The following is a 27,332-nucleotide window of genomic DNA, read 5'->3' on the forward strand; positions in this document are numbered from 1 at the left end:
CCAGCCTGGCCAACATGGTGAAACCCCACCTCTACTAAAAACACCTACACACAAATTAGCTGGACGTGGTGGTGGGCTCCTGTAATCCCAGCTACCAGGGAGCCTGAGACACAAGACTTGCTTGAACCCAGGAGGCAGAGGTTGCAGTGAGTCGAAATTGCGCTACTGCACTCTAGCCTGGGCAACAGAGCAACACTCTGTCTCAAAAAAAAAGAGAGAGAGAGACGTCTATCACAATAGCTGACACCAGCAATGCTCAGTAAACATTCATTTCATCACCTTTTAAAAACAGCTTTATTGAAACAATAATTCATGTCATAAAATATACCCCTTTAAAGTGTACAATTCAGTGATTGTTAGTAGATTCATAGAGTTATATACCTATCACTGTGATCTATCTAATTCTAGAACATTTTCTTTTTTTTTTTTTTTTTTTTTTTTTGAGGCGGAGTCTCGCTCTGTCGCCTAGGCTGGAGTGCAGTGGCGCGATCTCGGCTCACTGCAAGCTCCGCCTCCCGGGTTCCCGCCATTCTCCTGCCTCAGCCTCCCAAGTAGCTGGGACTACAGGCGCCGCCACCACGCCCGGCTAATTTTTTTGTATTTTTAGTGGAGACGGGGTTTCATTGTGTTAGCCAGGATGGTCTCGATCTCCTGACCTCGTGATCCGCCCGTCTCGGCCTCCCAAAGTGCTGGGATTACAGGCTTGAGCCACCGCGCCCGGCCTCTAGAACATTTTCATCACCCTAAAAAGAATCCCATTAACAGTCACTCCTTGTCCCCCAAGCCCCTCAGCCTTTGGCAGCCACTAACCTCCTTTCCAGCTCTCTGGATTTTCTATTCTAAACATTTTATATAAATGGAATCATACAATACGTGGCCTTTTGTGACTGGTTTCATTTACTTAGCATGATGTTTTCAAGGATTTAAGCTTCATCCATGTGATTGCATGTAGTTCACTGCTTTTTTTGGCTGAATCATACTCCGTGGTATGGATAGAACACATTTTGCTTATTTACAGCTCGGTTACCTTTGTGTTGCAGAAGATGCTCACGCTTCTGTCTCCTTGTTTCCAGGCCACAGAAATAAGCACCTAATTGGGGGAGGGGAGGAGACAGACTTAATATTTTTCAAATTTTGATTTTAATAATTTTTGGCTTTCTGAATTCAGAGTATTTTGATCAGTTTATTTAATTGGTCTTTTTAATACCCCTTTTAAAAATTACAGCGTCACGGAGGAAACTTCATTTGGGTTGTGAGAATAGGGATTTAATGGGGAAAAAGTAGTCCTCTACGGTCTGACAGGGAGAAAGGATACTTTGTCATGTGAAATTTTTCTTGGATTGGTCCTGAGATAGAGTAAAGCAAAAAGCTGGTTCCTGTGGGTTGTGACAGAGCAGTGGATTGACCTTGTTTATTCACTTGGTTCATTTGCCCTTTGTGTCACAGGGCCCCAGATGGGTCCCAGGTAGTGAAATATTAGCTTATCTAATTTGTATCCTTTCACACTCCTTAAACACATATCCAAGGCAACAGGAAAAAATGCGGTGCCTGTATTAGAATAAAATTTAGGGCCTGGTTTGGGGACAGGCACCAGTACTTTCAGCTATTCTGGCGGCTGAGGCAGGAGGATTGCTTGAGCCTAGGAGTTCTAGGCTATAGTGCATGATGATGATTTTACTGGCATACAGATGAAAAAGAAAAATATATTTGAAATAAAAATAAAAATATAGTGCACAATGATGTTGCTATGCTGCCTAGGCTATAGTGCACTCCAGCCTAGGCAGCATAGCAAGATCCCATCTCTCATAAGAAACTTAACTAGAATGAAATTTTTTTTATTACATAGATGTTGCTTATTCATTGTAGAAAAAATCGAATTACAGATGATTTTTAAAACTACCAGAGCAAACCATTTAACCTATTTGTGTACATACTCCCAGATTTCTTAAACATGTTGCAAAAAAAAAAATAGATCGTACCATTCTGGTGGTTTTCTAAGCTGCTTTTTATACGTAATGTATTGTGAGCATCTTTTCATGGCCATAACTATTACATACAAAAGAAAAAAAAAACAGGCTTCACAATAAATACTTAAAAGACATTTTGACCAGAAACTAATGAGGAAGGGTTTTTTGGTTTTGTTTTTGCGATTTTGTTTTTGTACCTCCTGTATAATGCTGAACTTGGTAATTCTGCAGTAAATATTAACATTTTCTGAGAATCTGCTGAAGATGAACATAACAAAAAATAAGAAACTCCACTTTCCTCATCACACAGCCTTAATTAACATCGCTGGCTTTGTTTGAGATCAAGCAAACATTGGCTTCAGTGTCCGAGTCTCTTCTTGGGGTCCCACGGCCTTGGGTCTAGCACCTCTGCTGGACACCTCGTAGGGCTTCCGAGACGTGCCGCGACCCACGGGACCCCACGAAAGCTTTTTCCCACGGCAAGCTCCCTGGGGACGGGGAAAGGAGCCGGGACCCGAACCTAGCTGGCCTTGCACTGCGACTGCGGAGAGAAGGGCGGGCGGCTCTGCACACTGCAGCTGGGGAGGTCCAGGTCGGCCGCTGGGGCGGGGTGGCGGCTCAGTGTTGTTGGGTCCCTATGGAGATGACCCTGTCCCTGCCCCACCCCTCTCCAGAGCTGCGGGCCGGAGAGGGCGCACTCGATTTTCACTGCACGGTTTCAAGAGGACACAGCCGCCACCATGCCGGGCCTCATGGCCACTTCCCAGAGGTAAAGCCCGTGGCTTCTGAGCCGCTCCTCTTTTTCTTGGGGCCGCCCGGGGCACATCGCCTGGGCCGGCTTAGTTTCCCAGTGCAGCCGCCCAGGAAGACCCTAAGCAGCGCTGAGGGGCGCAGGGCCCTCCCTCCGGGACCCTGGAGTCCCTTAGCAGCTTTGGAATTAACCAAGACTCTCAGGAGGCTCTGGGGAGGAACAAAATCCGCGCGTAGGGTAGGGTTTGCATGGGTCCATCGCAAATAAACTCTTACCTCCTCCAGAGAACTGATTTGGGATCGAAGTAAAGTTCTTGAGCACTTTGGAAAACGCTGATTTTCATAGGCCTTCTTCCTTCTGACAGTTCTTGCCCCCTTTCCTCCTATGGGGTCCAAAAATGTAGGCAGTAGGGTGGGGGCTGGGTTGGGGGAATGAAGGAGAAATACAAAAAATCTACTGTGAATACAGGTCGTGGTTATAAGGATAGCTCTCAGAGTTAATATGCTAAGATTTGACGAACAGGACAAATAAAACAGTGGTACTTTAAAATATTTACCGATTTAAAAATACCGATGCTGTGCTTATTAATAAACTTTGCATATGTATCAGAACAGAATATCCTGACATCATCAGTATTAAAGTTCACTGCAACCCATGCAATTGTATGCAAGCCCGCTACAGTCTGTTCTGCAGGAACTGACATTTGTGCTCCACAGAAACCTCAAAAATCATGCTCTAAAAACAATTATTTCAGTGGGAGGAAGAAGGGTTAAGGACTTGGAAGTTTTATAGCAACAGTTGCATCTTGTTTGTTACAGCGTGCTTTAATTTTATAGCTTTAAACTTATAAATCAGTGAGCACATCTACCATTTCAAAATACCAGCACAAGTATGGTATTTTCTGTCACCACCTGTACTATCAATAGCCCAAGTTTCCTCAAAACACGCCATTATTTTCATTATTCATTGCTTAGTGTGTACTTAATAAAAATTATATACTGGCATGTATCTTTACATGCCCTAAATGTGGAACATTTAACTCAACTGGAATTGTCTTTCATTTCTGCTTTTTCACCAATCACACTTTTCCTCTACTCCCGTTTTTTTTGTGCAATCTTTAGAACCAGATAACCTTTTTGGAGGCATATTTAAGGAAGTAAATTTTTGATAATCAAATAAAGGAATCATTGCACAATTTGTATGTGTGAATTGCAGAAGTACGCGAATGTAGGTACATACCTCTGCCAAGGAGCAATGTTTTAATTTCTAAGCCACTCTGTCTACTGTAGTGGAGAAGGACCAGACTAACTTGCATTTCTCCACCTGTGTAACGGATCACCTGTGGAAATCACAGTTAATTGACATCATGTGTGATCCCAGTGAGGATTTAGCTCTCTGTATGGGCTGGCAATTGTTCAGCCGTTTCATCTTTTAATTGGGCTTTGATTTTTCTGAGAGGGGAAAAAAAAAACAACAAAATCTCTCTTTTCTCTTTACTCTCACACACTCCATACTGCCCTTCACCTCGTGTCACCAAAATGTGTGGGAATTTCTTCCCACCGACAACTAATTCTCCAGTAGCCACCAACTCTATGTCCTATAATTTAACCCAGCTCTGTCACTGTTTACCTGGAGTTAGTGTCACATCCCACAGGTTAAGGGCTCAGTCCCAAAAGACTGTCCCCCACTTCAAATGCCAATCACAAGTCCCAGGTTGTGACTATATGTTGTTTATGATTAACCAACCAGTTACAAATCTGGGTTCCCACAAGCCCCTCCTCCGGTTTGATTACTTTGCTAGAGTGACTCACGGAATTCAAGGAAACACTTTACTTACTTATGTTTGCCCATTTACTATAGAGGATATTACAAAGGACACAGATGAATAGCCAGATGGAAGAGATGCCCAGAGAAAGGTATGTGGGCAAGGGTGTGGAACTTCCATGCCTTCTCAGCCCCTCCATATGTTCAGCTATCTCAAACATCCCTGAATCTTGATTTTAATGGAGGATTCATTCATAGGCACAATTGATGATATCATTGGCCATTTGGTCATCACTCAACTTGAGCCCTTTTCTCCTCCCCAGAGGTCACAGGATGGAGCTGAAAGTTCCAGCTGCATAATCACATGGTTGGTTTCCCTGGTAACCAGCCCTCATCCTAAAGCTATCTAGGGGTTCACCAAGATTCACTTCATCTGAACAAAAGATGTTCCTATCACCCAGGAAATTCCAAGGGATTTTGGAGCTCTGTGTCAGGAACTGGGGTCAAAAACCAAATATTAGAACAAAAGATTATCCTAGCATCCATATCGACAAGAGTTTTAGGAGCTCTATGTCAGGAACCAGGGACGAAGACCAATATATATATATTTTTATTATTCTACCATATCACAGGTTGTCACACAAAAAGCCCCATCCTTCTTTTGACTAAGCATAGAAGTGCCAATGTCAATTTCTGAGTTCCTCATCAATATACCTGTTGTAAAGGATAGTCAGCCACGACATAGAAATGTATTTCCAAATACATCCGTAGCAGTTGTTAAAGCAAACTAAATATGGCCTGAGATGGACTCTGTACTTTTATATTTGAATCCTTGTGGATGAATTGCCACCTAATTTAATAGGTAGACAGGAATGAAAACCTAACTTAGGAGTACGTGCTTGTAACAATCGCTGAGTCTTGGCCAATCCCAGGAGCCATACTTCAACCACTCATACACGGCTGAGTGTTCAAACTGTGTTCAAATAAGGCAACTGCTGAGCTATAACCAATCCAGCTGTTCCTGTACCTCATTTCTGATTTCTGTATATCACTTCACTTTTTTGTCTATAAATTTGTTCTGACCGCAAGGCACCGCTGGAGTCTCTCTGAATCTGCTGTGATTCTGGGAGCTGCCTGATTCGCGAATCGTTCATTGCTCAATTAAACACCTTTAAATTTAATTCAGCTGAAGTTTTTCTTTTAATACCATTTTATATTCAAGTTAAACTTACACTTCAGAACAAAAATCTAGTATAATTTTGAAACTTGATAGCCAATTACCACCTGTGTAACCTTGGATGATTTTCTGATTTTCTTTTATTTTTTCTGAGTCAGGGTCTCACTGTATTGCCCAGGCTGGAGTGCAGTGGCACAATCTTGGACCTTGGTTCACTGTAACCTCTGCCTCCTGGGCTCAAGCAGTCCTCCCACTCCAGCCTCCCAACTAGCTAGGACTACAGGCGAATGCCACCACACCTGGTTAATTTTTGTAGAGATGGGGCTTTGCCATATTGGCCAGGCTGATCTGGAACTCCTGAGCTCAAACAATCCACCCACTTTGGCCTCCCAAAATGCCTGGATTACAAGTGTAAGCCACTGCATGCCGACTGGATGATTTTCTCTACCATGTTCTTCTCTTCTATAATCTAACTCCCAGTGTGAATCTGAGGATTCAATGAGCCAGTGTACGGGGGAAGAGATTTTCTAGTGCTGTGCCAGTCAGTGTAGACACTCAAACAAAAATTAAGATGTTAAATACAATATTTACTACACATCCCCCTCCTCATTTTGATCTTGTTACTTAGCACGTTTGTTGGATCCAGTTACAAATGAGGAAAGACACAGATTGGGGTCTTCTGTTGTATTCCCTTCTTTCAACAGACTTTAGAATCATTTAGGCCCTTGCTTTACAGAGTGACGTAACAAAGGGGCGTCCAGTTTTGCATCACCCACACTGGAGTTTCAATTCGAAGTCAAAAGCTGGGCTGTGAGATGGCAGCCACAACATTCACTTTTCCAGTAGAGACATGCCACTTTGTAGAAGAAAAAGATCATTCTTAAATGATCAAGGAGGCCGGGTGCAGTGGCTCACGCCTGTGATCCCTTGGAGGCCGAGGCAGGCAGATCATGAGGTCAGGAGATCGAGACCATCCTGGCTAACACAGTGAAACCCCGTCTCTACTGAAAATACAAAAAATTAGCCAGGCGTGGTGGTGGGTCCCTGTAATCCCATCTACTTGGGAGGCTGAGGCAGGAGAATGGTGTGAACCCGGGAGGCGGAACTTGCAGTGAGCCGAGATCACGCCACTGCACTCCAACCTGGGTGACAGAGCGAGACTCTTGTCTCAAAAAAAAAAAAAAAAAAAAATCAAGAAAGAACTTCATGGCACAGTATTTTCACTTCTGTAGAAAAGACACACAAAAAGGATGAAAAAATGGTTGAGAGTTTGGTTTTATACACTAAGGTTTTGAACCTCCCTTGTATATAGAAGATACTGGTGACTGCTGTATTGTAAACAGAATGCACAATAAGTATTCTTGCCCCAGAATGAATTCTCACCTCAAATGAGTCCCTTAAAATGCATCCATTTTTTCTAATTTGCTGATGTCATGGAAGAATAACCTGTCAAATCTATATTTAATTCAATTCTGAGCTTATTTTACCATATGACTTGTTAAACATAATGATGGAAATTGCTAGTAAGATCACAGACTTGATAAATTGTCACAGTTGTGACACAGTTGTCAAATCCTAATAGTGAAGGAATTTGTTTTTTTCTTACTAATAACTTGCTTTTTTATCCCCTGAATTTGGAAAATTAGCAGATGCATGTCTCTGTTTCTGCTGCTATAATAAAACCTGAGACTGGGTAATTTATAAGCAATAGGAATGTATTTCTCACAGTTCTGGAGGCTGCTAAATCCAAGGTCAAGGTGCTGTCAGGTCTGGTTGGCTGGTGAGGGCTGCTCTCTGCTTCCAAGAGGATGCCTTGTTGTTGCATTCTCCGCAGGGGAGGAATGTCTGCCCTCACATGGCAGAAGGTGGAAGGGCAAGTGAGGTGAACGCTGTGTGAAGCCTTATAAGGATCTGAATTCCAGTTCACAAGGGAAGGAGCCCTCATGACCTAGCTCGTAAAGGCCCACCCTTTTAATGTCATTACATTGGCCATTAAGGTTCAAAACCTGATATTTGGAGGTGACACATTCAAACCATAGCAGTTATGGTTTGAACTGCAATTATAGAACAATTATCCATTTATTCTTTCAGCAAATACTTGCCAAATACCTATTCTATGGCAGACACTATGGGGAGGAAGCTTCTAAAATGGCTCCCAATGACCTCAGCTTCCTGGTCTTTATGCCTTATGTGAATCCCCTTCCCTTAGATGTGGGCTAGATGCCTATAATGCAGGAGTTGACAAACTTTTTCAGTAAAGGCCCAGATAATAAATATTTTTTGCTTTCTGAGGCATATGGTCTTTCTCCCGATTACTTAATTTCATTGTAGCCAAAAAGGCAGCCACAGAGGCCAGGTGTGGTGGCTCACATCTGTAATCCCAGCACTTTGGGAAGCTGAAGTGGGCAGACTGCCTGAGGTCAGGAGTTTGAGACCAGTCTGGCCAACATGGTGAAACCCTGTCTCTACTAAAAATACAAAAAACATTAGCCAGGCACGGTGGCAGGCACCTGTAATCCTAGCTACTCGGGAGGCTGAGGCAGGGGAATTGCTTGAACCAGGGAGGTGGAGGTTGCAGTGAGCCAAGATATGCCACTGCACTCCAGCCTGGGTGACAGAGCGAGACTCCGTCTTAAAAAAGAAAAAAAAAAGTTATCCAGTAAGTAGATGAAGAAAAATACTGAATAAATATGGAAACAATAAGAAAACAAGAGACTCATAAGTGAAATTTACTAAAGAAAAGCAACCACAGACAATACATAAATAAATGAGATTGTCTGTATCCCAGTTACACTTTATAAAATCTGGTGGTGGGCCAGATGTGGACTGCTGACTGTGGTTGCTAAACCCCTGTTCTGATGAATCAAAAAGTGATGGTGTGTTACTTGTCACTTCTGAGGTTACGCCACACAAGGGCTCTGGCTTCCATCTTGCCTGCCCGCTCTTACTCTCTTGCTCGCTCACTTGGGTGGAAGTGAGCTGCCATTTTGTGAGCTAAACTATAAAGAGGCCCACATGGGAGGGGAGCCTCTGGCCAACAACCAGCGAATAACTGAGTCTCTCATTCCAACAGTTTAGGAGGAACTGTATCCCACCAACAACCACTTATGTGAGCTTGGAAGTTAATTCTTCCCCAGTCCAGCTGTGGCATCCTCAGCTGACAATTGGATGGTGAGAGACCCTAAGCTGGGGGACCCAGCTAGACTATGTCTACACTCATCACTCATGGAAACCGTGAGATAATAAGTGTTTGTTATTTTAAGCCACCGAGTTTTGGGACAATTTGTTACACAGCATTAAATAAACAGTATGATAACCCCATTAGATAATCAATACACACTATGATAGTCTCCATATAACAATGAACAAAGGAAAATGCTGGATATTATTTTCCCCTCTTGGAGATTCAGTGTGAACATTAAGCATATTAAAACATCCAAAACATCCTACAAAAAAGAAATAAGTTTAATATCTCAATCATTTAATCACAGATCCTGTTTTCTGGGGAAATAGTTATTCATATCTTATGGCACTACTATTTGGAGCAATGTAAAATGCTAGAATAAGAAAAGAAATTATTCCATTAAAGAAGTAGTAATTGTCAGCCTGCCATTTCTCCCTGGGTTGACTAGCTAGTCAACAAAATTAGTATCTTCACATAATCAAAATAATCTGAGGCAGGCAGTGCACGGTGGCTCACACCTGTAATCCCAGCACTTTGGGAGGCCGAGGTGGGCGGATCACTTGAGGCCAGGAGCTGGAGACCAGCCTGGCCAACATGGTGAAACCCCATCTCTACTGAAAATACAAAAATTAGCCAGGCATGGTGGTGTGCATCTGTAATCCCAGCTACTCAGGAAGCTGAGGCAGGAAAATCACTTGAACCCAGAAGGCGGACCTTACAGTGAGGCGAGATTGTACCACTGTACTCCAGCCTGGGCAACACAGAGAGACTCTGTCTCAAAATAAATAAATAAATAATAATGATAATAATCCTGAGCCAGGAGCAGTTGGTCATGCCTGTAGCCCCAGCTACCCGGGAGGCTGAGGCCAGAGAATCCCTTGAGGCAGAAATTTGAGGCTGCAGTAAGCCATGATTGTGCCAAAGCACTCCAGTCTAAACAATACAGTGAAATCCCAACTGTAAAAAAACTAAAGGAAAGAGAAAAAGAAAATAATCCTGTCCAAAGTTGTACATATATGCATGTACACACACACACACACAATATACTATACTATGCTCACATATTTAAGCCCACCAGCAGAGACAGCGACTATTCTTTCTGTAATGTTCAGCTCATTATATAACTCAGTAATCCCTTAACACAGAGTGTAATAACAATGTTGAGAACTTGCTAAATAAAAATCCCATATGTTGGCTCTTGGAAGGATTTCATGTAACAACAGCTGGGCATCTTATGAAACTAAGAATTTGTTTTCATTTAGTGTTGATTCAGAAGGAGGTATTTAATTTCCCACATTGCCAAGAGGTTTTTATCTGAACAACACATTATAATATAGTTTACCAAGACACATCACTGTCTTGCTTTACACATGAGGAAACTGAGGCCCAAATAGTAAATCACTTGTAAAGCCTTAATTTTGGGGAATCAGAGCAGAGATCCAAATCTAGTGCTCTCTCTGCCATGCTGCTCGTCTGTAACATTTCTAAAATTGTTCCTAATATGATGCCTGCCTAATATATTCATTGAAAAAAATGTGCTTCTTTTCATGAAATGTAATAAGAGCAGAGGCACTGCAAATGTCTTATTCTAGAATTATTTTGACTCTTCAATAAAGTTTCTTCAGCTACACCAAGCCACGTTGTACTCTCTCTTGGAATTTATAGCAACACAGGGTTGCTTAGAAACTTAGAAGTTTGTGATGCTTGAATCCCAGCTAGAAAATCACTGACAAGTGGTTGTCCACCTTGAGTTTTACCAACTCCAGTAATGGACATAATCTCTGGAGACAGCTAGAGTTGTGGAGTGATTTTCTTCCCACTTAGATTGAGCCAAAATCTTCTTCTCTGACATCATCCACTGTTCCTAATTTTGTCTTCTGTCATCCAGTATCCCAGCCCAGGCTTATTTACATGGCAGCTGGATTCCAAGAATGCAAAAATAGAAGCTGCAAGTCTTCTTAAGGTCCATGCCCAGAAGTCACACATCATCACTTCCACAATATCCATTGGTTAAAAGAAGCCAGTGCTAGTGCAGATTGATTCAAGGAGAGGGAGAAGAATAGACTCCACCTTTTGATAGAGAACTGGTATGTGGGTACAGGGATGGGAGCAATTGTTCCTGGCCATGGGCACAGACAATATACCATGTTCCTCCTTCTGGCCACAATTCTTACTTGCAGCACACAAAATATATTTATTTCACACCAAGACACCACCATAGTGTCTTCCAATTATGGTATGAAGCTTGAAGCCCAGTCTCTTGTGATCTCCATCAGGTCCAGTTGCAAATGAGGCTCCTTGTTCATCACTCCTCTCAATCTGGAGATCTGTGAGCTCAAAAGACACGTTATGTGTTTCCCTAGACACCCAGCTTAAAATGGTGGCTTAAAATGGTGGCTTAGACTTTTTATTTCAAAATTTCCTGATCCTTCTGATTTCAAGCTGGCCATGCTTTCATGAGAGCAAGCCTCTTGACAATTCTGTGGGCTTTGTATATATGTAATTGTAATTTATTCTATTAGATAAAAGCTATATCCACAAGTCTCTTTGAGATAGGTCCTTTTCTGCTTTGGGCTATGGATTGGGGTGCTATGGGACAAAGACTTTAAGATTCTTTAAAACTCTTTTATAGTTGACTCTTGACCAATGTGGGAGTTAGAGGCACATATCCCCTGTGCAGCTGAAAATTCACGCTTTTTTTTTTTTTTTTTTTTTTTTGTTTGAGATGGAGCCACGCTCTGTCCCCCAGGCTAGAGTGCAATGGTGAAATCTCAATTCACTGCCACCTCCACCTCCTGGGTTCAAGCGATTCTCCTGTCTTGGCCTCTCGAGTAGCTAGGATTACAGGTGCCCACCACCACGCCCAGCTAATTTTTATATTTTTAGTAGAGATGGGGTTTTGCCATGTTGGCCAGGCTGGTCTCAAACTCCTAACCTCAGGTGATCTGCCCACCTCAGCCTCCCAAAGTGCTGGGATTACAGTCGTGAGCCACTGCACCTGGCCATGCGTAACTTTTGACTCCCCCAAAACTTAACTAGTAATAGCCTACTGTTGACTGGAAGCCTTACTGATAACGCAGCCGATTAACGTATAATGTATGTTATGCATATTATATACTGTATTCTCTCAATGAAGTAAACTAGAGAAAAGAAAATGTTATTAAGAAAGTCATAAGGAAGAGAGAATATATTCACTGTTCATTAAGTGGAAGTGGATCATCACAAAGGTCTTCATCCCCATCATCTTCATGTTGAGTAGGCTGAGGAGGAAGAGAGAGAAGAAGGGTTGGTCTTGCTGTCCCAGGGGTAATTTTTGCTTTCTTTTACCCTACTAATGGTTGCATTTTTTTTTTAGAGACAGGGTTTTGCCATGTTGCCCAAGCTTGTCTCAAACTCCTGAGCTCAAGCAATTTGCCTGTCTGAGCCTCCCAAAGTGCTAGGATTATAGGCATGAGCCACCGGACCCGGCCTAGATGTTCTTTATCATTAAAATTTGCCCCAAGACTAAACAGATTTTTTAGGTAAATTCATATCTCTCACCTTGGACAGCTAAAGGAGCCAATCAGCACTTTCCACATCCTGCTCAGAATTTCTTTAGCCAGGTCTATAAATTCATTGACACATTTTCTATCCTCCACATTAGTGCAGGTAACAGTGTTACTAAACTTTCCACTGCTACATAATGCCAGTCATCTTCTGACTAGCCTTTCTCTACACTCCACTACACCATCTCCTTCACACCCTTTTAATTTTCACTTGCTTCCCAGTCCCAATGCCAGTATCATATGTTTTAAGTTATATTATAGCAATACTCTACTGCCAGGTACCAATTTTTTTTGTTATTGCTGGATATCAAACCATCCCAAAATTTAGTGGTTTCAAACAATAATCATTTATTATTTCTCATAGTTCTGAGGGTGAGCTGGGTCCAGCTGGGCAGTTGTTCTACCACGTGTGTTACTGACTGGAGCCATCCTATCCCACTGCTCTGCAGTGCCATCCTTGTCATAGGTCAAGTGTCCATATGTATGTGGGTCTGTTTCTGGAATAATTGCTCTGTTCCATTGGTTTATTTGTTTATTCTTGCGCCAATATCTCATGCTGTTATTTACACTAGCTTTATAATAAGTCCTGATATCAAGTAGAGTAAGTCCAACCACTTTGTTCTTTTTAAAGTTGTCTTTGCTAGTCTTGACCCGTTGCATTTTCATACACATTTTATAATCAGTTTGTCACACACACCCCCCCCATACTTGCTGGGTTTTCATGAGACTGTATTGAGTAATAGATTAATTTAGAAGAATCAATATCTTCACTGATGTATACTCTTCTTTAGGTCTTGAAAAATTTTGTCTGGATAAAATTTTTAGTATTCTATGTGGAATACTTGTCCCACCTTGATTTATATTGGATTTTGTTTTTGTTTTTGTTTTGGAGACAGGGTCTCATTCAGTTGCCCAGGCTGGAGTGCAGGGATAAGATAACAGCTCAGTAAAACTTCAACCTCCCAGGACTCAAGCGATCCTCCCATCTTAGCCTCCAGAGTAGGTGGGACTACAGGCATGCACCACCATTCCTGGCTAATTTTCTTTAAAAAATTGTGTAGACACATGGTCTTGCTATGTTGCACAGGCTAGTCTCAAACACTCAGACTCAAGCAATCCTCCTGCCTCTGCCTATATTGGATTTTTAAATGCTGTTATAAATGATATGTTGTTGCTTATTAAATGTTGTTAGCATACAGAAAAACAATTGATTTCTGTATGTAAGCCTAGTGTGCAGCAACCTTGCCAAGCTTGTGAATTTATCTGTAGATTCTTTAATATTTTCTACATATAATTATGAATAATTATGTTTGTAATACGTAACGACAATTTAATTTTTTTCTTTCTTTTTTTTTTTTTTTTTTTTTTGAGACAGTGGCTCACCTCATCACACAGGCTGGAGTGCAGTGGTGCAATCTCAATTCACTGCAACCTCTGCCCCCCAGGTTAAAGCAATTCTCCTGCCTCAGCCTCCCGAGTAGCTGGACTACAGGCACGCACCACCACGCCCAGCTACTTTTTGTATTTTTAGTAGAGATGGTGTTTTGCTATGTTGGCCAGGCTGGTCTCAAACTCCTGGCCTCAAGTGATCCACTGCCTCGGCCTCCCAAAGTGCTGGGATTACAGGCGTGAGCCACCGCGCCTGGCCTATTTTTTCCTTTTAAATGATTAAACATTTCATTTTATTTTATTTTATTGGTTTATCACATTGGAAAGACCCTCCAGAATAATGTTAAATAAAGACAGTGGCAGTGAACAGACAGAAAGTTTTATCATTTTACCATTAGTGTCATGTCTGCTATAGGTTACTGTATTTGCCCTTATTCAGATTAGGAAATTCCCTTCTAGTCCTGGTTTGCTGAGATCTTTTTGTCATGAACGGGTATTGAGGTTTATCAGAAACACTTTTTGGGCCAGCTGGGGGGCTCATACCTGTAATCCCAGCACTTTGGGAGGCCAAGGCATGGTGGTACATGCCTGTGGTCCCAGCTGAGGCTGAGGTGGGAGGCTTGCATGAGTCTGGGAGGTTAAGGCCGCAATGAGCTAAGATCAAGCTACTGCACTCCAGCCTGGGCAACAGAGCAAGACCCTTTCCAAACAAACAAAAAGAAAACTTTTTTTAGATACTGAGATTATCATATAATCTTCTCTCTTTTTTTCTTTTGTTCATAATGAGAAGTACATTGATTTTGTAATGTCAAACAAAATTTACATAAATCCAACGTGCTGGTGATATATGATCTTTTTTATATACTACTGAGTTTGGTGTTCTAATTTTTGGTAGGATTTATGCATCTATATTTATGGTAATATGCTTGTAATACTTCTTTCTTGTAAAGTCCTTGGGTTTTGGTGTTAAGATTATATAAAGGTTATACCAACTTCATAAAAGAACTTGGGAATCATTCCCACTTTTTCTGTTCTCCGGAAGATTTTGTGTAACTGTAATTTCTTCCTTGAATGTTTGGTAGATACAAAAATTGGTTCCAGGAGTAGGATGTTGCCGTAACAACAGCAACACATTCTATATTATGTGGCATTCTAGTCTGACAGCATGAAATTGTTGTGGAAGACCTGAAAAGATGGCAATCCATGTGATGCAGTGGGAAAAAGTTGTAAAACTATAGCCTGGAATAGATTAAAGGGCATATTATATACTTAATAAGTTTGTACTGTATGCAAAGAGGTAGAAAATGAATGCTATTAGAATGAATTTATTACTATAGGCCACATTTGCCAAAGTACTAGAAGAGATAGAGGAGCTCAGAAAATATTTGGCTGGTTTGCAAGCAGGAATATAAAAGAATTCAGAGAGAGTCTCAGAACTCAGGGATTTGCACAGTTGGAAAGAATAACTGATTCACATCTTCAACTAGTAAAGAAAAAACTGAGAAGACCTTTGAGCAATAAATGATGCTGAAAACTATGCCTATTGGTAAGGACCAGTCAAAAGTATGGTTGTCACACCATTGTTAGGATCTCTGAATGGAACAAGGTGGTACCCAGCCAATACTTTGAGTTGGAAAAACATCTCAAGGAAGGAAGACGTAGGGTTTGGCTTTTTCTAAGGAAGCCTGATAGGCTCAAAATATCTACAGTGAGAGAGAGAGAAAAAAACATGTCTCTAAATAATTGTGGCACATAGCACTGCTTAGAATCAAATATATAATTTGGGATAATTTTGAGAAGTTGACATTGTCAAGGGAATCACTGGCATGGTCTAAAAGAGAATGTGATTGTTGGAGACAAAATGATCACTGGGCCCCAGTCTTCTGTAGCTGCATTTCAGGATTGCTATGAATCCTTTCATATGTTATCCTTCTTTAAGAATGGGACTATCTATTGCAGTTATCCTTTCCTTGTTCTACCATGATATATATTATTTACAGAGGCAAGGACCAGATAACTTACCTTTTTAGTTCAAAGGTATTTAGATCAAAGGGTGCTATACCTGTATCTATAGAGAGACCCTTGTGAATCATTCTTAGCTCATGAGCTCTGTGCTAAAAATATTGATGAGATGGAACTTTGGGGTTGTTTTCCTTAAAAATGTGTGTTCTGCATATGGGAAAGGAAAGGAACTGACCCAAAGGGTAAACTATGATAGGCTGTATTACTATTCATGCTGTCATCTAATCCTCTCCCCTTGAGTGTGGCCTGGACCTGGTGACTTGCTTTTAACCAATAGTATATAGTGAAAGTGATGGGATATCCCTTCTGAGGTTAGGTTACAAAGAGACTGTGGCTTCCCTCTGGTGTGCCCTCTCTTGCTTTCTCATTTGCTCACTGTGATGGAAGCCTGCTACCATGGGAGATGCCCTATGGAGAGAACCATGTAGCAAGGAAGGCAAGGGAGGCCTCCAGCCAACAGCTGGTGAGCACTGCAGTCGTCAGTCCAACAGAGCATGAGGAATGGAATCCTACCAACAACCACATGAATGAGCTTCAGGGCCTTCAGTGATACTGCAGTCCCTGCAAACACCTCGACTGTAGCCTTATAAGAGCCCTTGACACAGAGGTACTGGTTATGAACTGAAATGTATCCCCTTTCCCCACAAATTCATATGTTGAAGTCTTCACCCCAATCATTATTGTATTTGCAGATAGTGCCTATAAGGAATAAAGGTTAAACAAGGTCATGGGGCTTTAATCTGACAGGACTGATGTCCTTATAAGAAGAGACCAGGTGCAGCTCGCATCTGTAATCCCAGCGTTTAGGGAAGCTGAGGTGGGAAGAACCCTTGAGCCCAAAAGTTTAAAGTTACAGAAAGCTATGATTTTTATTTTTTATTTTTTATTTTCGAGATGGAGTCTCACTGTCACCCAGGGCTGGAGTGCAGCGGTGCGATCATGGCTCACAGCAACCGCTGCCTCCAGGTTCAAGTGATTCTCCTGCCTCAACCTCCCAAGTAGCTGGGATTAGCTGGGATTACAGGTGTGTGCCACTATGCCTGGCTAATTTTTGTATTTTTAGTGGAGACGGGGTTTCATCATGTTGGCCAGGCTGGTCTCATACTCCTGGCCTCGAGTGATCCACCCACCTCAGCCTCCCAAAGAGCTGGGATTACAGGCGTGAACCACCGCGCCCAGCTCAGTGAGCTATGATTGCACCACTGCACTCCAGTCTGAGCAACAGAAGCAAGACACTGTCTCAAAAGAAGGAAAAGGAGAAGCAGAAAGGAGAAGCAGAAGAAGGAGGAAGGAGGAGGAGGGGGAGGGGGAGGGGGAGGGGGAAGAGGAGGAGGAGGAGGAGAAGAAGGAGGAAGAAGGAGGAAGAAGGAGGAAGAAGGAAGAAGGAAGAAGGAAGAAGAGGAAGAGGAAGAGGAAGAGGAAGAAGAAGAAGAAGAAGAAGAAGAAGAAGAAGAAGAAGAAGAAGAAGAAGAAGAAGAAGACGACGACGACGACAACGGAGATCTCTGTTTCTGCATGTACATGGAAGAAAGGCCACGTGTGGACACGGTGAAAAGACAGCTGCCTACAAGCCAAGAAGAGAAGCCTCCTCAAACCAACTCTACTGGCATCTTAATCTTGGAATTATAGCCCCTAGAACTATGAGAAAATAAATTTCTGTTGTGCAAGTCACCCAGTCTATGGCAGGTTGTTGTGGGGTCCCTGTTAGACAGTACCCTGCTAAACTGTGCCTGGATTCTTGAACCACAGAAGCTTTGAAATAAGTGTTTGTTGTTTTAAGCTGAAAATTTTGGGAGTAATTTGCTATGCAGCAATAAATAATACAATAGCCTATTTTGTTTTTCTTTATATTCTCTTTGACCTCTGTCCTGAAAAATGGGCAGGTGGAATATCATCTTCTAGTACTTCAAATTCTTACTTTTGGATAGATGCAGTGGCTCACGCCTGTAATCCCAGCACTTTGAGGGGCCAAGGCGGGCAGATCATTTGAGGTCCATGAGTTCGAGACCAGCCTGGCCAACATGGTGAAACTTTGTCTCTATTAAAAATACAAAAATTAGCCAGGCATGGTGGTGCCACCTGTAATCCCAGCTACTCCAGAGGCCGAGCCAGGAGAATGGATTGAACCCGGGAGGCGGAGGTTGTAGTGAGCCAAGATCGCTCCACTGCACTCCAGCCTGGAAAACAGAGCGAGACTCTATCTAAAAAAAAAAAATAACAACAACAACAACAAAAAATTAACAAAATAACAAATTCTTATTTTCCAGGTAAAGAAAAAGTCAACCTCCTTGGCTGATGAATCATGTCAGTTTCTAAGTATCATTTCCTGAAACCTTTCCAGTGCTTCCCATTTTCCCAGCAAAGTAAAAAACAACTTTTGTTTAAATTCAGATTTGGGTGAAAGTAGGTAAGAATAGAATAATTGCAATGATTTGAAGTTCATGGGATTTTTGTGTATATTTGTATGGCTTATCGTATACACAGATGAATTGTATATATACACATGTATACACATGAATTGTTATAATTCTGTCTATATGTTATATGTGAATTTCGATAATTATATAGTTCCTATAAGGACACTAACATATTGGATATTTCTAGGTGATCTTAATTGCACACCTATTGAAATAAACCTGTAGTTTCCAGAAGTGGAAGAAAATTTGCTGAGATGTCAGCTGAGGATTCTTCCTGGAGAACTCCGGAAATGGAGAGCTTCCACACAAGATTTAGTGCCTGGACACCTTTTAGCAACAAGTCATTAAATAGACAGGTAAGTTACATACTTTAAAGCAGAACAAGTTTAATTCATAGGGTTAATTTTATGGTGATCTATTGGGTCTCATGTTGTCATATTTTTAAAGAAAAACTCTCTAAAGAGTTTAGCTTTTGATTCAGTTTAAACAAAAATAAACTTAGCTTTGTCTCAAAGACAGTCTCTTCTCACGCCAGTCCCCATCTCCTACCTCAAGGGAGGCTCCAGATGGCCTCCCTTTCCACTCAGTACCTCCAGGGACAAAATAGAGACCTCCAGGACACACAGTTGCTGGAGACAGGGGAGGATATGAGAAGGTGCTTTTGGTGGTGGAGGCTGGGAGTGTTCATGCATGTGTTCCTGTGTATTTCTGTAATCCTCTCTCCCCTCCTGTGCCAATTGGATGGTTCCATGTGGCCTGGGGATGCCTCTCCTATTTTAAGGTAATTCAGGAAGTCGTGATTTAATGGCTTACGGTGGCTCTGGCAATAGAGAAGGCGAACTGAGTGCTCAGAGCTCTCACGGGTGCTCTTGTGAGTTCAGCCTCATTCACTGGGAAAGGAGACTAGACCAGGCTGGGGCTAAAGCCTGACCTATGATAAGAACAGTGAGTTTGTTATCTCTATCTGAGCAAAGCTGGACCGAAACCCAGGTTTGGGGGATTCTGGTCCTTAATGTATATCTTCCCTAGAGACATGTCTCTGTTGGCTATTAAGTGATACTTACTTTCATCTTGGTGGGTGCTATGAAGATCCAGGGTTGTAGTTAGTGAAGTTATACCTACCTCAAATGGTCCTGTTCTCACAATTAAATGAGTGTAGCCCGTATATGTGTTCAAGATGAAATGTATGGACTCTGTTTCCCTAGGCCACATTAGCCTAGGTAGAAACAAGATCCAGGAATCATTACCTCTTTGTTTTCCAGAGGCCCTTCTTGGGCCCCTCTATAATTACATCCCTGCCAGTCGTTCCCATCAGCCCACCCAACAAGTCTGGGCCTGTCAGTATCCCTGGGTAAAAAGTTTAACCTGAAAGGAGAGACCTTTCTCTCTATATGTGAAAGCGCTGTGTGAACTGTAATGCACTCTGCAAATATTAGCAGTGAGGTTGCTGGTAGATTGTCTAAAGATTGCTTAGCAATTAAAAACATTGAACTGTACAGCAAAATGCCACTTCCTCCCCTCCCCCTTATAGCTCTTTCAGGAAAGAGTGGCTCTTATAAGTCATTGGTTTGACCTCTGGACTAACAAGCAACGTCAAGAATTCTTATTCGCGATTTTTTTAAGATGCACTAAATCACAGTTAAGGTAAGTGTAGCCTAATGATGTAATTAACATTGATTCTTAAAGAAAACCATATATAAATGTTTATATAACCTTTAAGAGATGTTTTGTTCCTAGGGGAAAAAAAAACCAGGCAATTGATATTTTAAGGTTTATAAACAGACTCTTCCAGTGCCTGCTTTCTCCTTTTCTCCTTGAGACTAAAGTGGAGCTGTGGGGGGATTTAACGCTTTCATACTATGGTGGGACTGTTTCATGTTGGCAAAAACACAATGGCTTCAGTCAGTGAATTTTTAACATTTTCTTAGCATATTAAATTTTCCTTGGAACCATCAGACAGACAATATATTGCAAGTGGATGTCTGGGACATAGGTAGGCAAAATCATTAAATGAATGGATGGATCTAAAAAATATACGACAAGTGACAGTGGTTGAAACATTTAGGAATCTGGGCAAGACTTATACAGCCCTAGTCAAGGATTGCCAAGAGGGTTCTTTCTTTTTCTTCCCCTTCCCTCATGTTATGTCTGTAATTTACTTTAAAACACTCAGCACAGACAGTGTGACATCTGTGAGTTGAAGTTATGCCCAGGGTCAGCTCATGTTCTGGTCAGGAATGAATACCCTCGGAGTCATTAGCCAGCTCTAGTTTGGAAGGTCAAAATACCTGAGTTATCAGATACTTTACTAATTAGCATAGCAAATATCAGGCATTATTCTCAAAACAACCTGTGGCTTGTTAACTAGCCAGACGAATGTTAGAAATGGATTCTCTTTTGTGAAGTTAAAGGTATTCAAGATATGTGTGGACTGACCGAAATATTCTAGAGAGCCCTCCAGCTTGCCTGGATGTGGCTGAAGAATCCAGCCAGGCTGGTAGCAGGTGTGTGGCAGGATGCTTTTCCAGCCTTCAATGCCAAATAAACGGCCTTATGTTAGTCTGGAGGATTTCTGGTAGCCCGAGGCCAACAATGAGGGTAAAAATAATAGAATACTGTTTCTGAAACATTGTCCTTTCGAATGAACCTTTTACCCAGAGGAGAGAGAGCTGGGACTTCATCAGGCCTACAGACGAGACTGTGTGAAGTTGTTTGGGCTTATTTACTAATGTTTGTTTAGAAAAACTCTAAGTATGGCATCATTTGATGTTAGGTACTTTCACTAGAACTTGGTGGTGAGGCTGCAGGAGAGGGTAACCTTCGGATGTCTTAGATAGCCCGCAAAAGTATCTGAGAGTTGTGCATGACCAAATTGGCGTATTTTAGGTGGAGCACTTGCCTCTTGTTCTTTCTTACATGTTTTCCTGCCAGTCTCTTTTGATCAGTCATTTTTTTCTCTCCTCCTCACGTGTCGGCTACTCCTGCATCTGTGGGTGCAAAGCAGATTGTTAATGGACTCTCTCAGTGGAGTCACTGGAAGGAGACAGGCATCTTTCTGGCTCTGTTGAAAGAGGCTGCAAAGACAGGGCACGGATAAACGGGCCCTTCAGTCAATGTTGAAATATCAGGGGGAAGAGACATTTTATGATAGTCATTGGCTATGTTTCCTTTTACTCCAACTTTGCAGCTTTCAAGATAAGAAAATAACAGACCAGACGTCACATTTATAACCACTTTGTGCGTCGTGTTCTAGGCTCAGGTATCATAAACCAGGCAATTTTAGTCGTGACCACTGGAGGTCATTAGAGATCTTGTGGTATATTTTGAAGCAGCTTAATTTAGGCCTGGCATTTTGTCACTGGAAATTGCATCCTTTGTCTGGTAACTGAATTCTTTTTTCTGAGACAAAAATATAAAACTAACCTGTTCAGTGAAAGCGTTTTTTTTGTTTGTTTGTTTTTTTGGTTTTTTTTGGATAGCAGTAGCATTTCTTCAGAGAGCAGACTGTATTTCACAGTTCCATGAAATTCCATGATCATAACCACATGTTTAGACCATTTCATCACCCCACAAAGAACCCCCCTACCCATTAACAGTAACTTCTCATCTCCATCCCTCTAGATCTGGGCAAACAAGAATCTACCTTCTGTCTCTATAAATTTGCCTATTCTGGACTTTTCGTATAAATGGAATTAGACAGTATGTGGTCTTTTGTGACTGGCTTCTTTCACATATTATAGTGTTCTCAAGGTTCATCCATTTCGTAGTACGTATCAGTACTTCTTTCCTTTTTATTGTCAAATATTATCCCATTGCATGGATATGCCATATTTTATTTATCCACTCATCAGTTGATGGACATATGGACTGTTTCCCATCTTTATTTACAATAATTATTATAAATAATGCTGCTATGAACATCTGTGTCCAAGTTTTTGCATAGGGATGTTTTTATTTCTCTTAGCTATACATATAGGAATGGAATTGCTAGGTCCAATGGTAGTACAATCACTTTTTAATTATTAAGCATTTCTTTTGAATCATTTATTCCTGTAGTCTTGCCTACCCAATAACTGTAAATAAGCTTGTTAATAAATGAAATACATTAGCATAATTTGAATGCTTGAAATCTTTATATGTAAGCTAGGCTATATTTGTGCAACACCTTTCTTTCAAGGTAGAGAGACCATTGTTTTAGATGTTTTGTTTTATAATTTCCAAATAATTTTTGTTTTAATTCAGTTATAAACAGGGTATTGCAATATTGGTGGGAACTGTTATCACAACTGTCTTTAAAAAAATTCTTAATCTCTATGAGATATATTCAAATATCTTAGAGTTTTCTTTCCTGTCCTAATAAATATTCCCTATTGTTAAGTTTTAAGATGATTTCCTAAGTGGAATTTTATTATATTTATTTAAAGGTTCAGCTTCTTAAACCATCCTTCTGGCAAATTCTCCTTGCCACAACTAAAATGTCCCTTCTCCTGGGAAGCCTTCTCTGCTTGTCTTTCATGCCCAGCAACTTTATATCTCAATTGTGGCTTTTCCTCAGTACGGTATGGCCCCGTGTCATCCACATGACTAATGGTTTCCAGTGATGGCTTTCCCCTACCACTTGACTAGGTTGACCTTTCCTGTGACTCCTTAAAGGAAACTGGGTTGCTTGTGTCTGTTACACTTGGAGAAACCTATGAGGAGTCTGAATCAGTCTCCTTGCCACACTGGTTTAACAGGTTTTGAATTGCCTCTGCTTAGTGCCTGGTAATTCCTTAAACAAAAGCCTTTGGTTCCAGAGCCGGAGCTGCTCAAACTTGCAGCTTTCCTCGGTGGGTGGGGCAGCATCCATGCAACTGCATTCCCTAGAGGGGGAATGCATTGATCCAGGTGTGTATGTGCGTGTTTGTGTGTGTGTGTGTGAGATAACAAACAGCCCATGAAGGATTCGCTCTCGTCACTTTTCTCCATCAGAGCAGACTCGAAATGGGGTTGGAGGGCAGAAAAATGTATCTACCAAGGTGTATTAAGAGAGAACAGCCCCGACTCCCACTTCCATTCTTCCTATGCAGCCTGCGAGGGCTCACTTGAGGACGTCTGTCTCAGCCATGATCTGTGAGGCAATCTGGTGCGCAGTTTTTCAGAGACAACATACTCCTAGGTTAATTTTAAATATAGAACAGCCACATCACTCTCAGTTACTGAATGTCCATTTAAAAGGAGAATATTTCTATGTGGAAATGGTGAAGATATTAAAGAAAAAAAAAGTGGAATGAAACTTGATGAAGACAGTAAAGCAGACGTTATTGAGAACCATGGAGATAGTAGATAGCTGTAGGGACTGCTGCATGGGGTCAGGGGAGAGAGATTGGGCTCAACTTCAGATGCAGCATGGACAAGTGGGAACGGATAGCCAAGGAGCAGGCTGGGGCCAGTGGATGGAAAATTACTCAAGGAAACATCAGGGGTAAGCGGGGATCTGAATACACTGACCCAACAGGACTCTTGCTGAAGACAGGCCGGGATGCTCAGAGAACACCTGGGGGAGGGTGGAGGATGAGGAACCTGATAAGATATCCAGGGTGGGGGTTCTTCCTAAACTGACTTAACAGGGCTCTTTACTAAAACAGAATTTTATAAGGAAGTGCACAGGTGGGTCAAAGGGAAGTTTCAGAAGCTTGACTAAAGTTTGGTCAAGCAGAGAATCTTTGTCAGAGAGGAGAGGGGAGTACTCAAAGTGTAAGTGTACACTTGTATCTAAAACGACTGTTTTCTAAATATCCAAGGCAAGTCTGGAAATTCAAGTCATCTTGACTTCCTTCCCCTTCGCCGAGTATTCTGCATATGTTCCTGCCCTTCTACACACGTGGGCTGGTTAAGGACAACCGCATGAAATATTAGCATTTGCAATTGGGATGGTTTTTAGAGGTGAATGATGCTTAAAATAAAAAAAGAAAAGAAAAAGAAAATCATTGAGTTTTAAAAGGAAAAAGCAAAAAGCGAAGCTCTTTGATTGGATGGATGGAGGGAAGGTTATTGGCCTATATTAGACAACATCCACTGGCTTGAAGTTCTCACTCCCATTTTGTGAGTGTGTGGAGCTGCTCTCTCTCCCTTTCTCATGTTGAGCTTCTCTGTCTACCGCTTGACACCACCTGACACTATGTGACATGCAGGACTTGTTTCTTTGCTGTCTGCCTACCCCACTAGAATGAGGGCTCCATGACAGCAAAGACTTTGGTGACTCTTTTCCTCTCTAGCACTTAGAGCCATACCAGGCACATAGCAGCCACTCAATAAATGCTTGTTGAATGAATTCAGATATCTAAAGCACTCCTAATTCCAAAAATGACAAAAAGCTAATCAGAAAAAAATTTTCATTTGGTAGCTCTCTAGGAGGAAGGAGTTTTTCAAAATATTCCAAGTTTTAATTAAAAAAAAATTAGCTGGGTGTGGTGGCAGGCACCTCTAATCCCAGCTACTCGGGAGGCTGAGGCAGGAGAATTGCTTGAATCTGGGAGGTGGAGGTTACAGTGAACTGAGATCGCACCATTGCACTCCAGCCTGGGCTACAGAGCAAGACTTCATGAAAAAAAAAAATCCAAGCATTAGAATATAGGACATTACTAATACTTTGCATCATTCAAGTTTTCATTATTTAATTCAAGGTGGCTGGAGAAATCTTTCCCCTTGTCTTTCTTCAATTCCTGTTTACAGGGTTAGACACTGTTGACTACTGGCCCAGCCAAGTCATTCCACATTCCTCTCCTTCTTCCTGACAGAAACTCTGATTTTTCCCCCCAGGCATTCTATGCTTCAGGGGTGGCTGGTAAGTAACCCCACCCTGCCAAGGGTGGGTCAGGGTTGGACTAAATTTATCATGATCACTGCCTCCCCTGGTTGGTGTCTGCTTTAGGAAAGGGTGTGTAGATATTAATTCTGCCCAAGGAGACGTAAGGGTGGACGGTCTTCTTGCTGAAAGAAACTTAAACAAGATTTGAGGATGAACATCTTCTCTTCCGTCCTGCTAGCTGTGGTCACTGTTGTGTGAAGACCAATGCTCACCGCAGTTAGTTATTTGAGAACTATTTTTGGGACAAGCCTAAGGACCAAAGAAAACGGTTGAAGATGGCAAAGTGAAAATATAAGAAATCCTTGATGACATCATTGATTCCTTGAATTTGCTAAATCTGAAGCTGCCATTGTTTATAGTGAAAGGAAGAAAAATAGGTTGAGAATGGTCCATAACAGTCCATTTATCTAGTAGTCACTTCTCTGGTCATCTCAACTCTCTAAATTTTATCTGAGAACCATGAAGGGAAAAACAAAAACCTTTTAGCAGTGAAATAGATTCCTTTTACACACAGGAGAAAGGCCTTCAGACTCTCATGCATAGTTTAAGTATTTAATTAATTTGGGACTTCAATAAAGTGATTCAGAAATGAGTTATACATACTTCTAAGACCACGATACATACGTTCAGTGCTTTGAATTTGACGTCGACATTAGCATTAGGATCTGCTATGATGCTTCCTTCTACCAATGGGAAGTTCATAGCTGTTGAGAAGGGATGGTCCCTCAGAATCACTTGGAGTTTGTAAAACAGATAATGAGCCTCACCCCTAGAGATACTGGCTCAACACAATGGAATGGGGTGGAGGAAGCTGTTTTTACAAAGTTCCTCAGGTGATCTGGTGTAGCCAAGGGTCAGACACAGGGGTGGGTGACCTGAAAGCCCCAAGGCTTCTTCCATCTCTTGATTCTACTCCTCCTTGGAGTCAGGAACACAGATCACATGAACTGTCTCGACCCTTCTAGTCTCAGTGCAATGAAACAAAATGATTTGTTCCAGTTCTGTGGGTGCCTTTTTCATTTTGCACTTGTGATGCTACTTACTGGCTTTAGAATGTGTTTCACTGTAGGCAGCCCAAAACTTGACATCAATAATGAAGGACATATTTTATTCTCACATCATTGAAAACTCCAGATATGGGTCTTCCTGCAGCCGAAGCTTCTTGCAGTGCTTCCGTAGTGAAGCCAATGGCTTGTTTCTTCCTGTGCCTGTTCTGCCTCTGTAGCCACGGCTTTCTCCTTCCATTCCCTCAGATGTGTCCAGAAGAAAAAAACCATTTGTTTGGGCTTTACTCTGATCAGACTCGTTTAGGCCCATGCCCATTTCTGGCCACTTGCTGTGGCCAGGGGATTGGCCTATACGTTGATCATATGCTTTTCAGAGCTGTGGTGTCAGCTTCTTTAGAATTATGTGCACTGCCGAATAGAAATTGGGGTTATCTCACCAACAGAAGGGTAAGTAAATGAAGCATGACAAAAGCTAGTTTCTTCATTTAGCATTGAACAAATATTGACTGAGTAGCTACCACGGAGCAAGCACAGTTCTGAGTGCATGGGACTCAACAGTGAGCAGAGTGGAAAAGGGCCTGCCCACTGCAGTTTATATTCAGTAGAATAAAACTAAGATAGAAAAAGGGTGAACCCTGGAAGCAGCCAGACATCAAAGCTTCTAGCCCTTTGATGGGGAAGCCGAAAAGGCTCCACTGCTGGTTTTGAAGATGGAGGAAAAGGCCATGAGACAAGGAAGGCAGGCAGCTGCCAGGAGCAGGAAAAGGCACTGGGACTGACTGTAGCCCAGAGAAAGTGACTTGAGACGTCTGACCTCCAGAACCCTAAGATCAGTCTGTTGCTTTAAGCCACTACATTTGTGGTAGCTTTGTTTACAAATTTGTTAGAGCAGCAACAGGAAACTATTATAAGCAGTGATTTTCTTTTTCTATTTTTCAACGTTTATTCTTTTTTCAATTCTTATTTTAATTTATACACATTTATTTAGCCCCAGCCATGCTGCAAGCACTCTGCCAGTTGCCGGGGACAGAGCAGTGAACAAGACAGTAGTGGAGACAGACATTACATGGTGAGGGAGGCCGGGTGCAATGGCTCACATCTGTTATCTTAGCACTTAGGGACGGAGGCCAGTGGATCACTTGAGCTTAGGAGTTCGAGACCAGCCTGGGCAACATGGTAAAAACCTGTCTCTACTAAAAAATACAAAAATTAGCTGGGTGCTATGGTGTGTGCCTGTAGTCCCAGCTACTTAGAAGGCT

At 41.8% G+C, this 27,332-nt stretch overlaps 1 protein-coding gene across 4 annotated transcripts in view; it reads left to right on the forward strand.

Moving 5' to 3' along the window:
- The first annotated feature begins 499 nt into the window (after positions 1-499).
- The window catches only part of LOC105465717 (epithelial cell transforming 2 like), a 114,415-nt gene continuing 87,582 nt past the window's right edge, over positions 500-27,332 (forward strand). For 2 of the 4 annotated variants that reach the window (XM_011714293.3, XM_011714295.3), the window contains exons 1-3: positions 500-2,736; positions 18,404-18,572; positions 19,748-19,860. In XM_011714293.3, coding sequence (XP_011712595.2) covers positions 18,471-18,572; positions 19,748-19,860 — 215 coding nt within the window. In that variant the 5' untranslated portion in view covers positions 500-2,736; positions 18,404-18,470. The remainder of the gene's footprint in view (positions 2,737-18,403; positions 18,573-19,747; positions 19,861-27,332) is intronic. The other 2 variants (XM_011714296.3, XM_011714297.3) reach the window with 2 other exon arrangements.

The sequence above is a fragment of the Macaca nemestrina genome, chromosome 5 (genome assembly GCF_043159975.1).
Source record: "Macaca nemestrina isolate mMacNem1 chromosome 5, mMacNem.hap1, whole genome shotgun sequence".
NCBI lineage: Eukaryota > Metazoa > Chordata > Mammalia > Primates > Cercopithecidae > Macaca > Macaca nemestrina.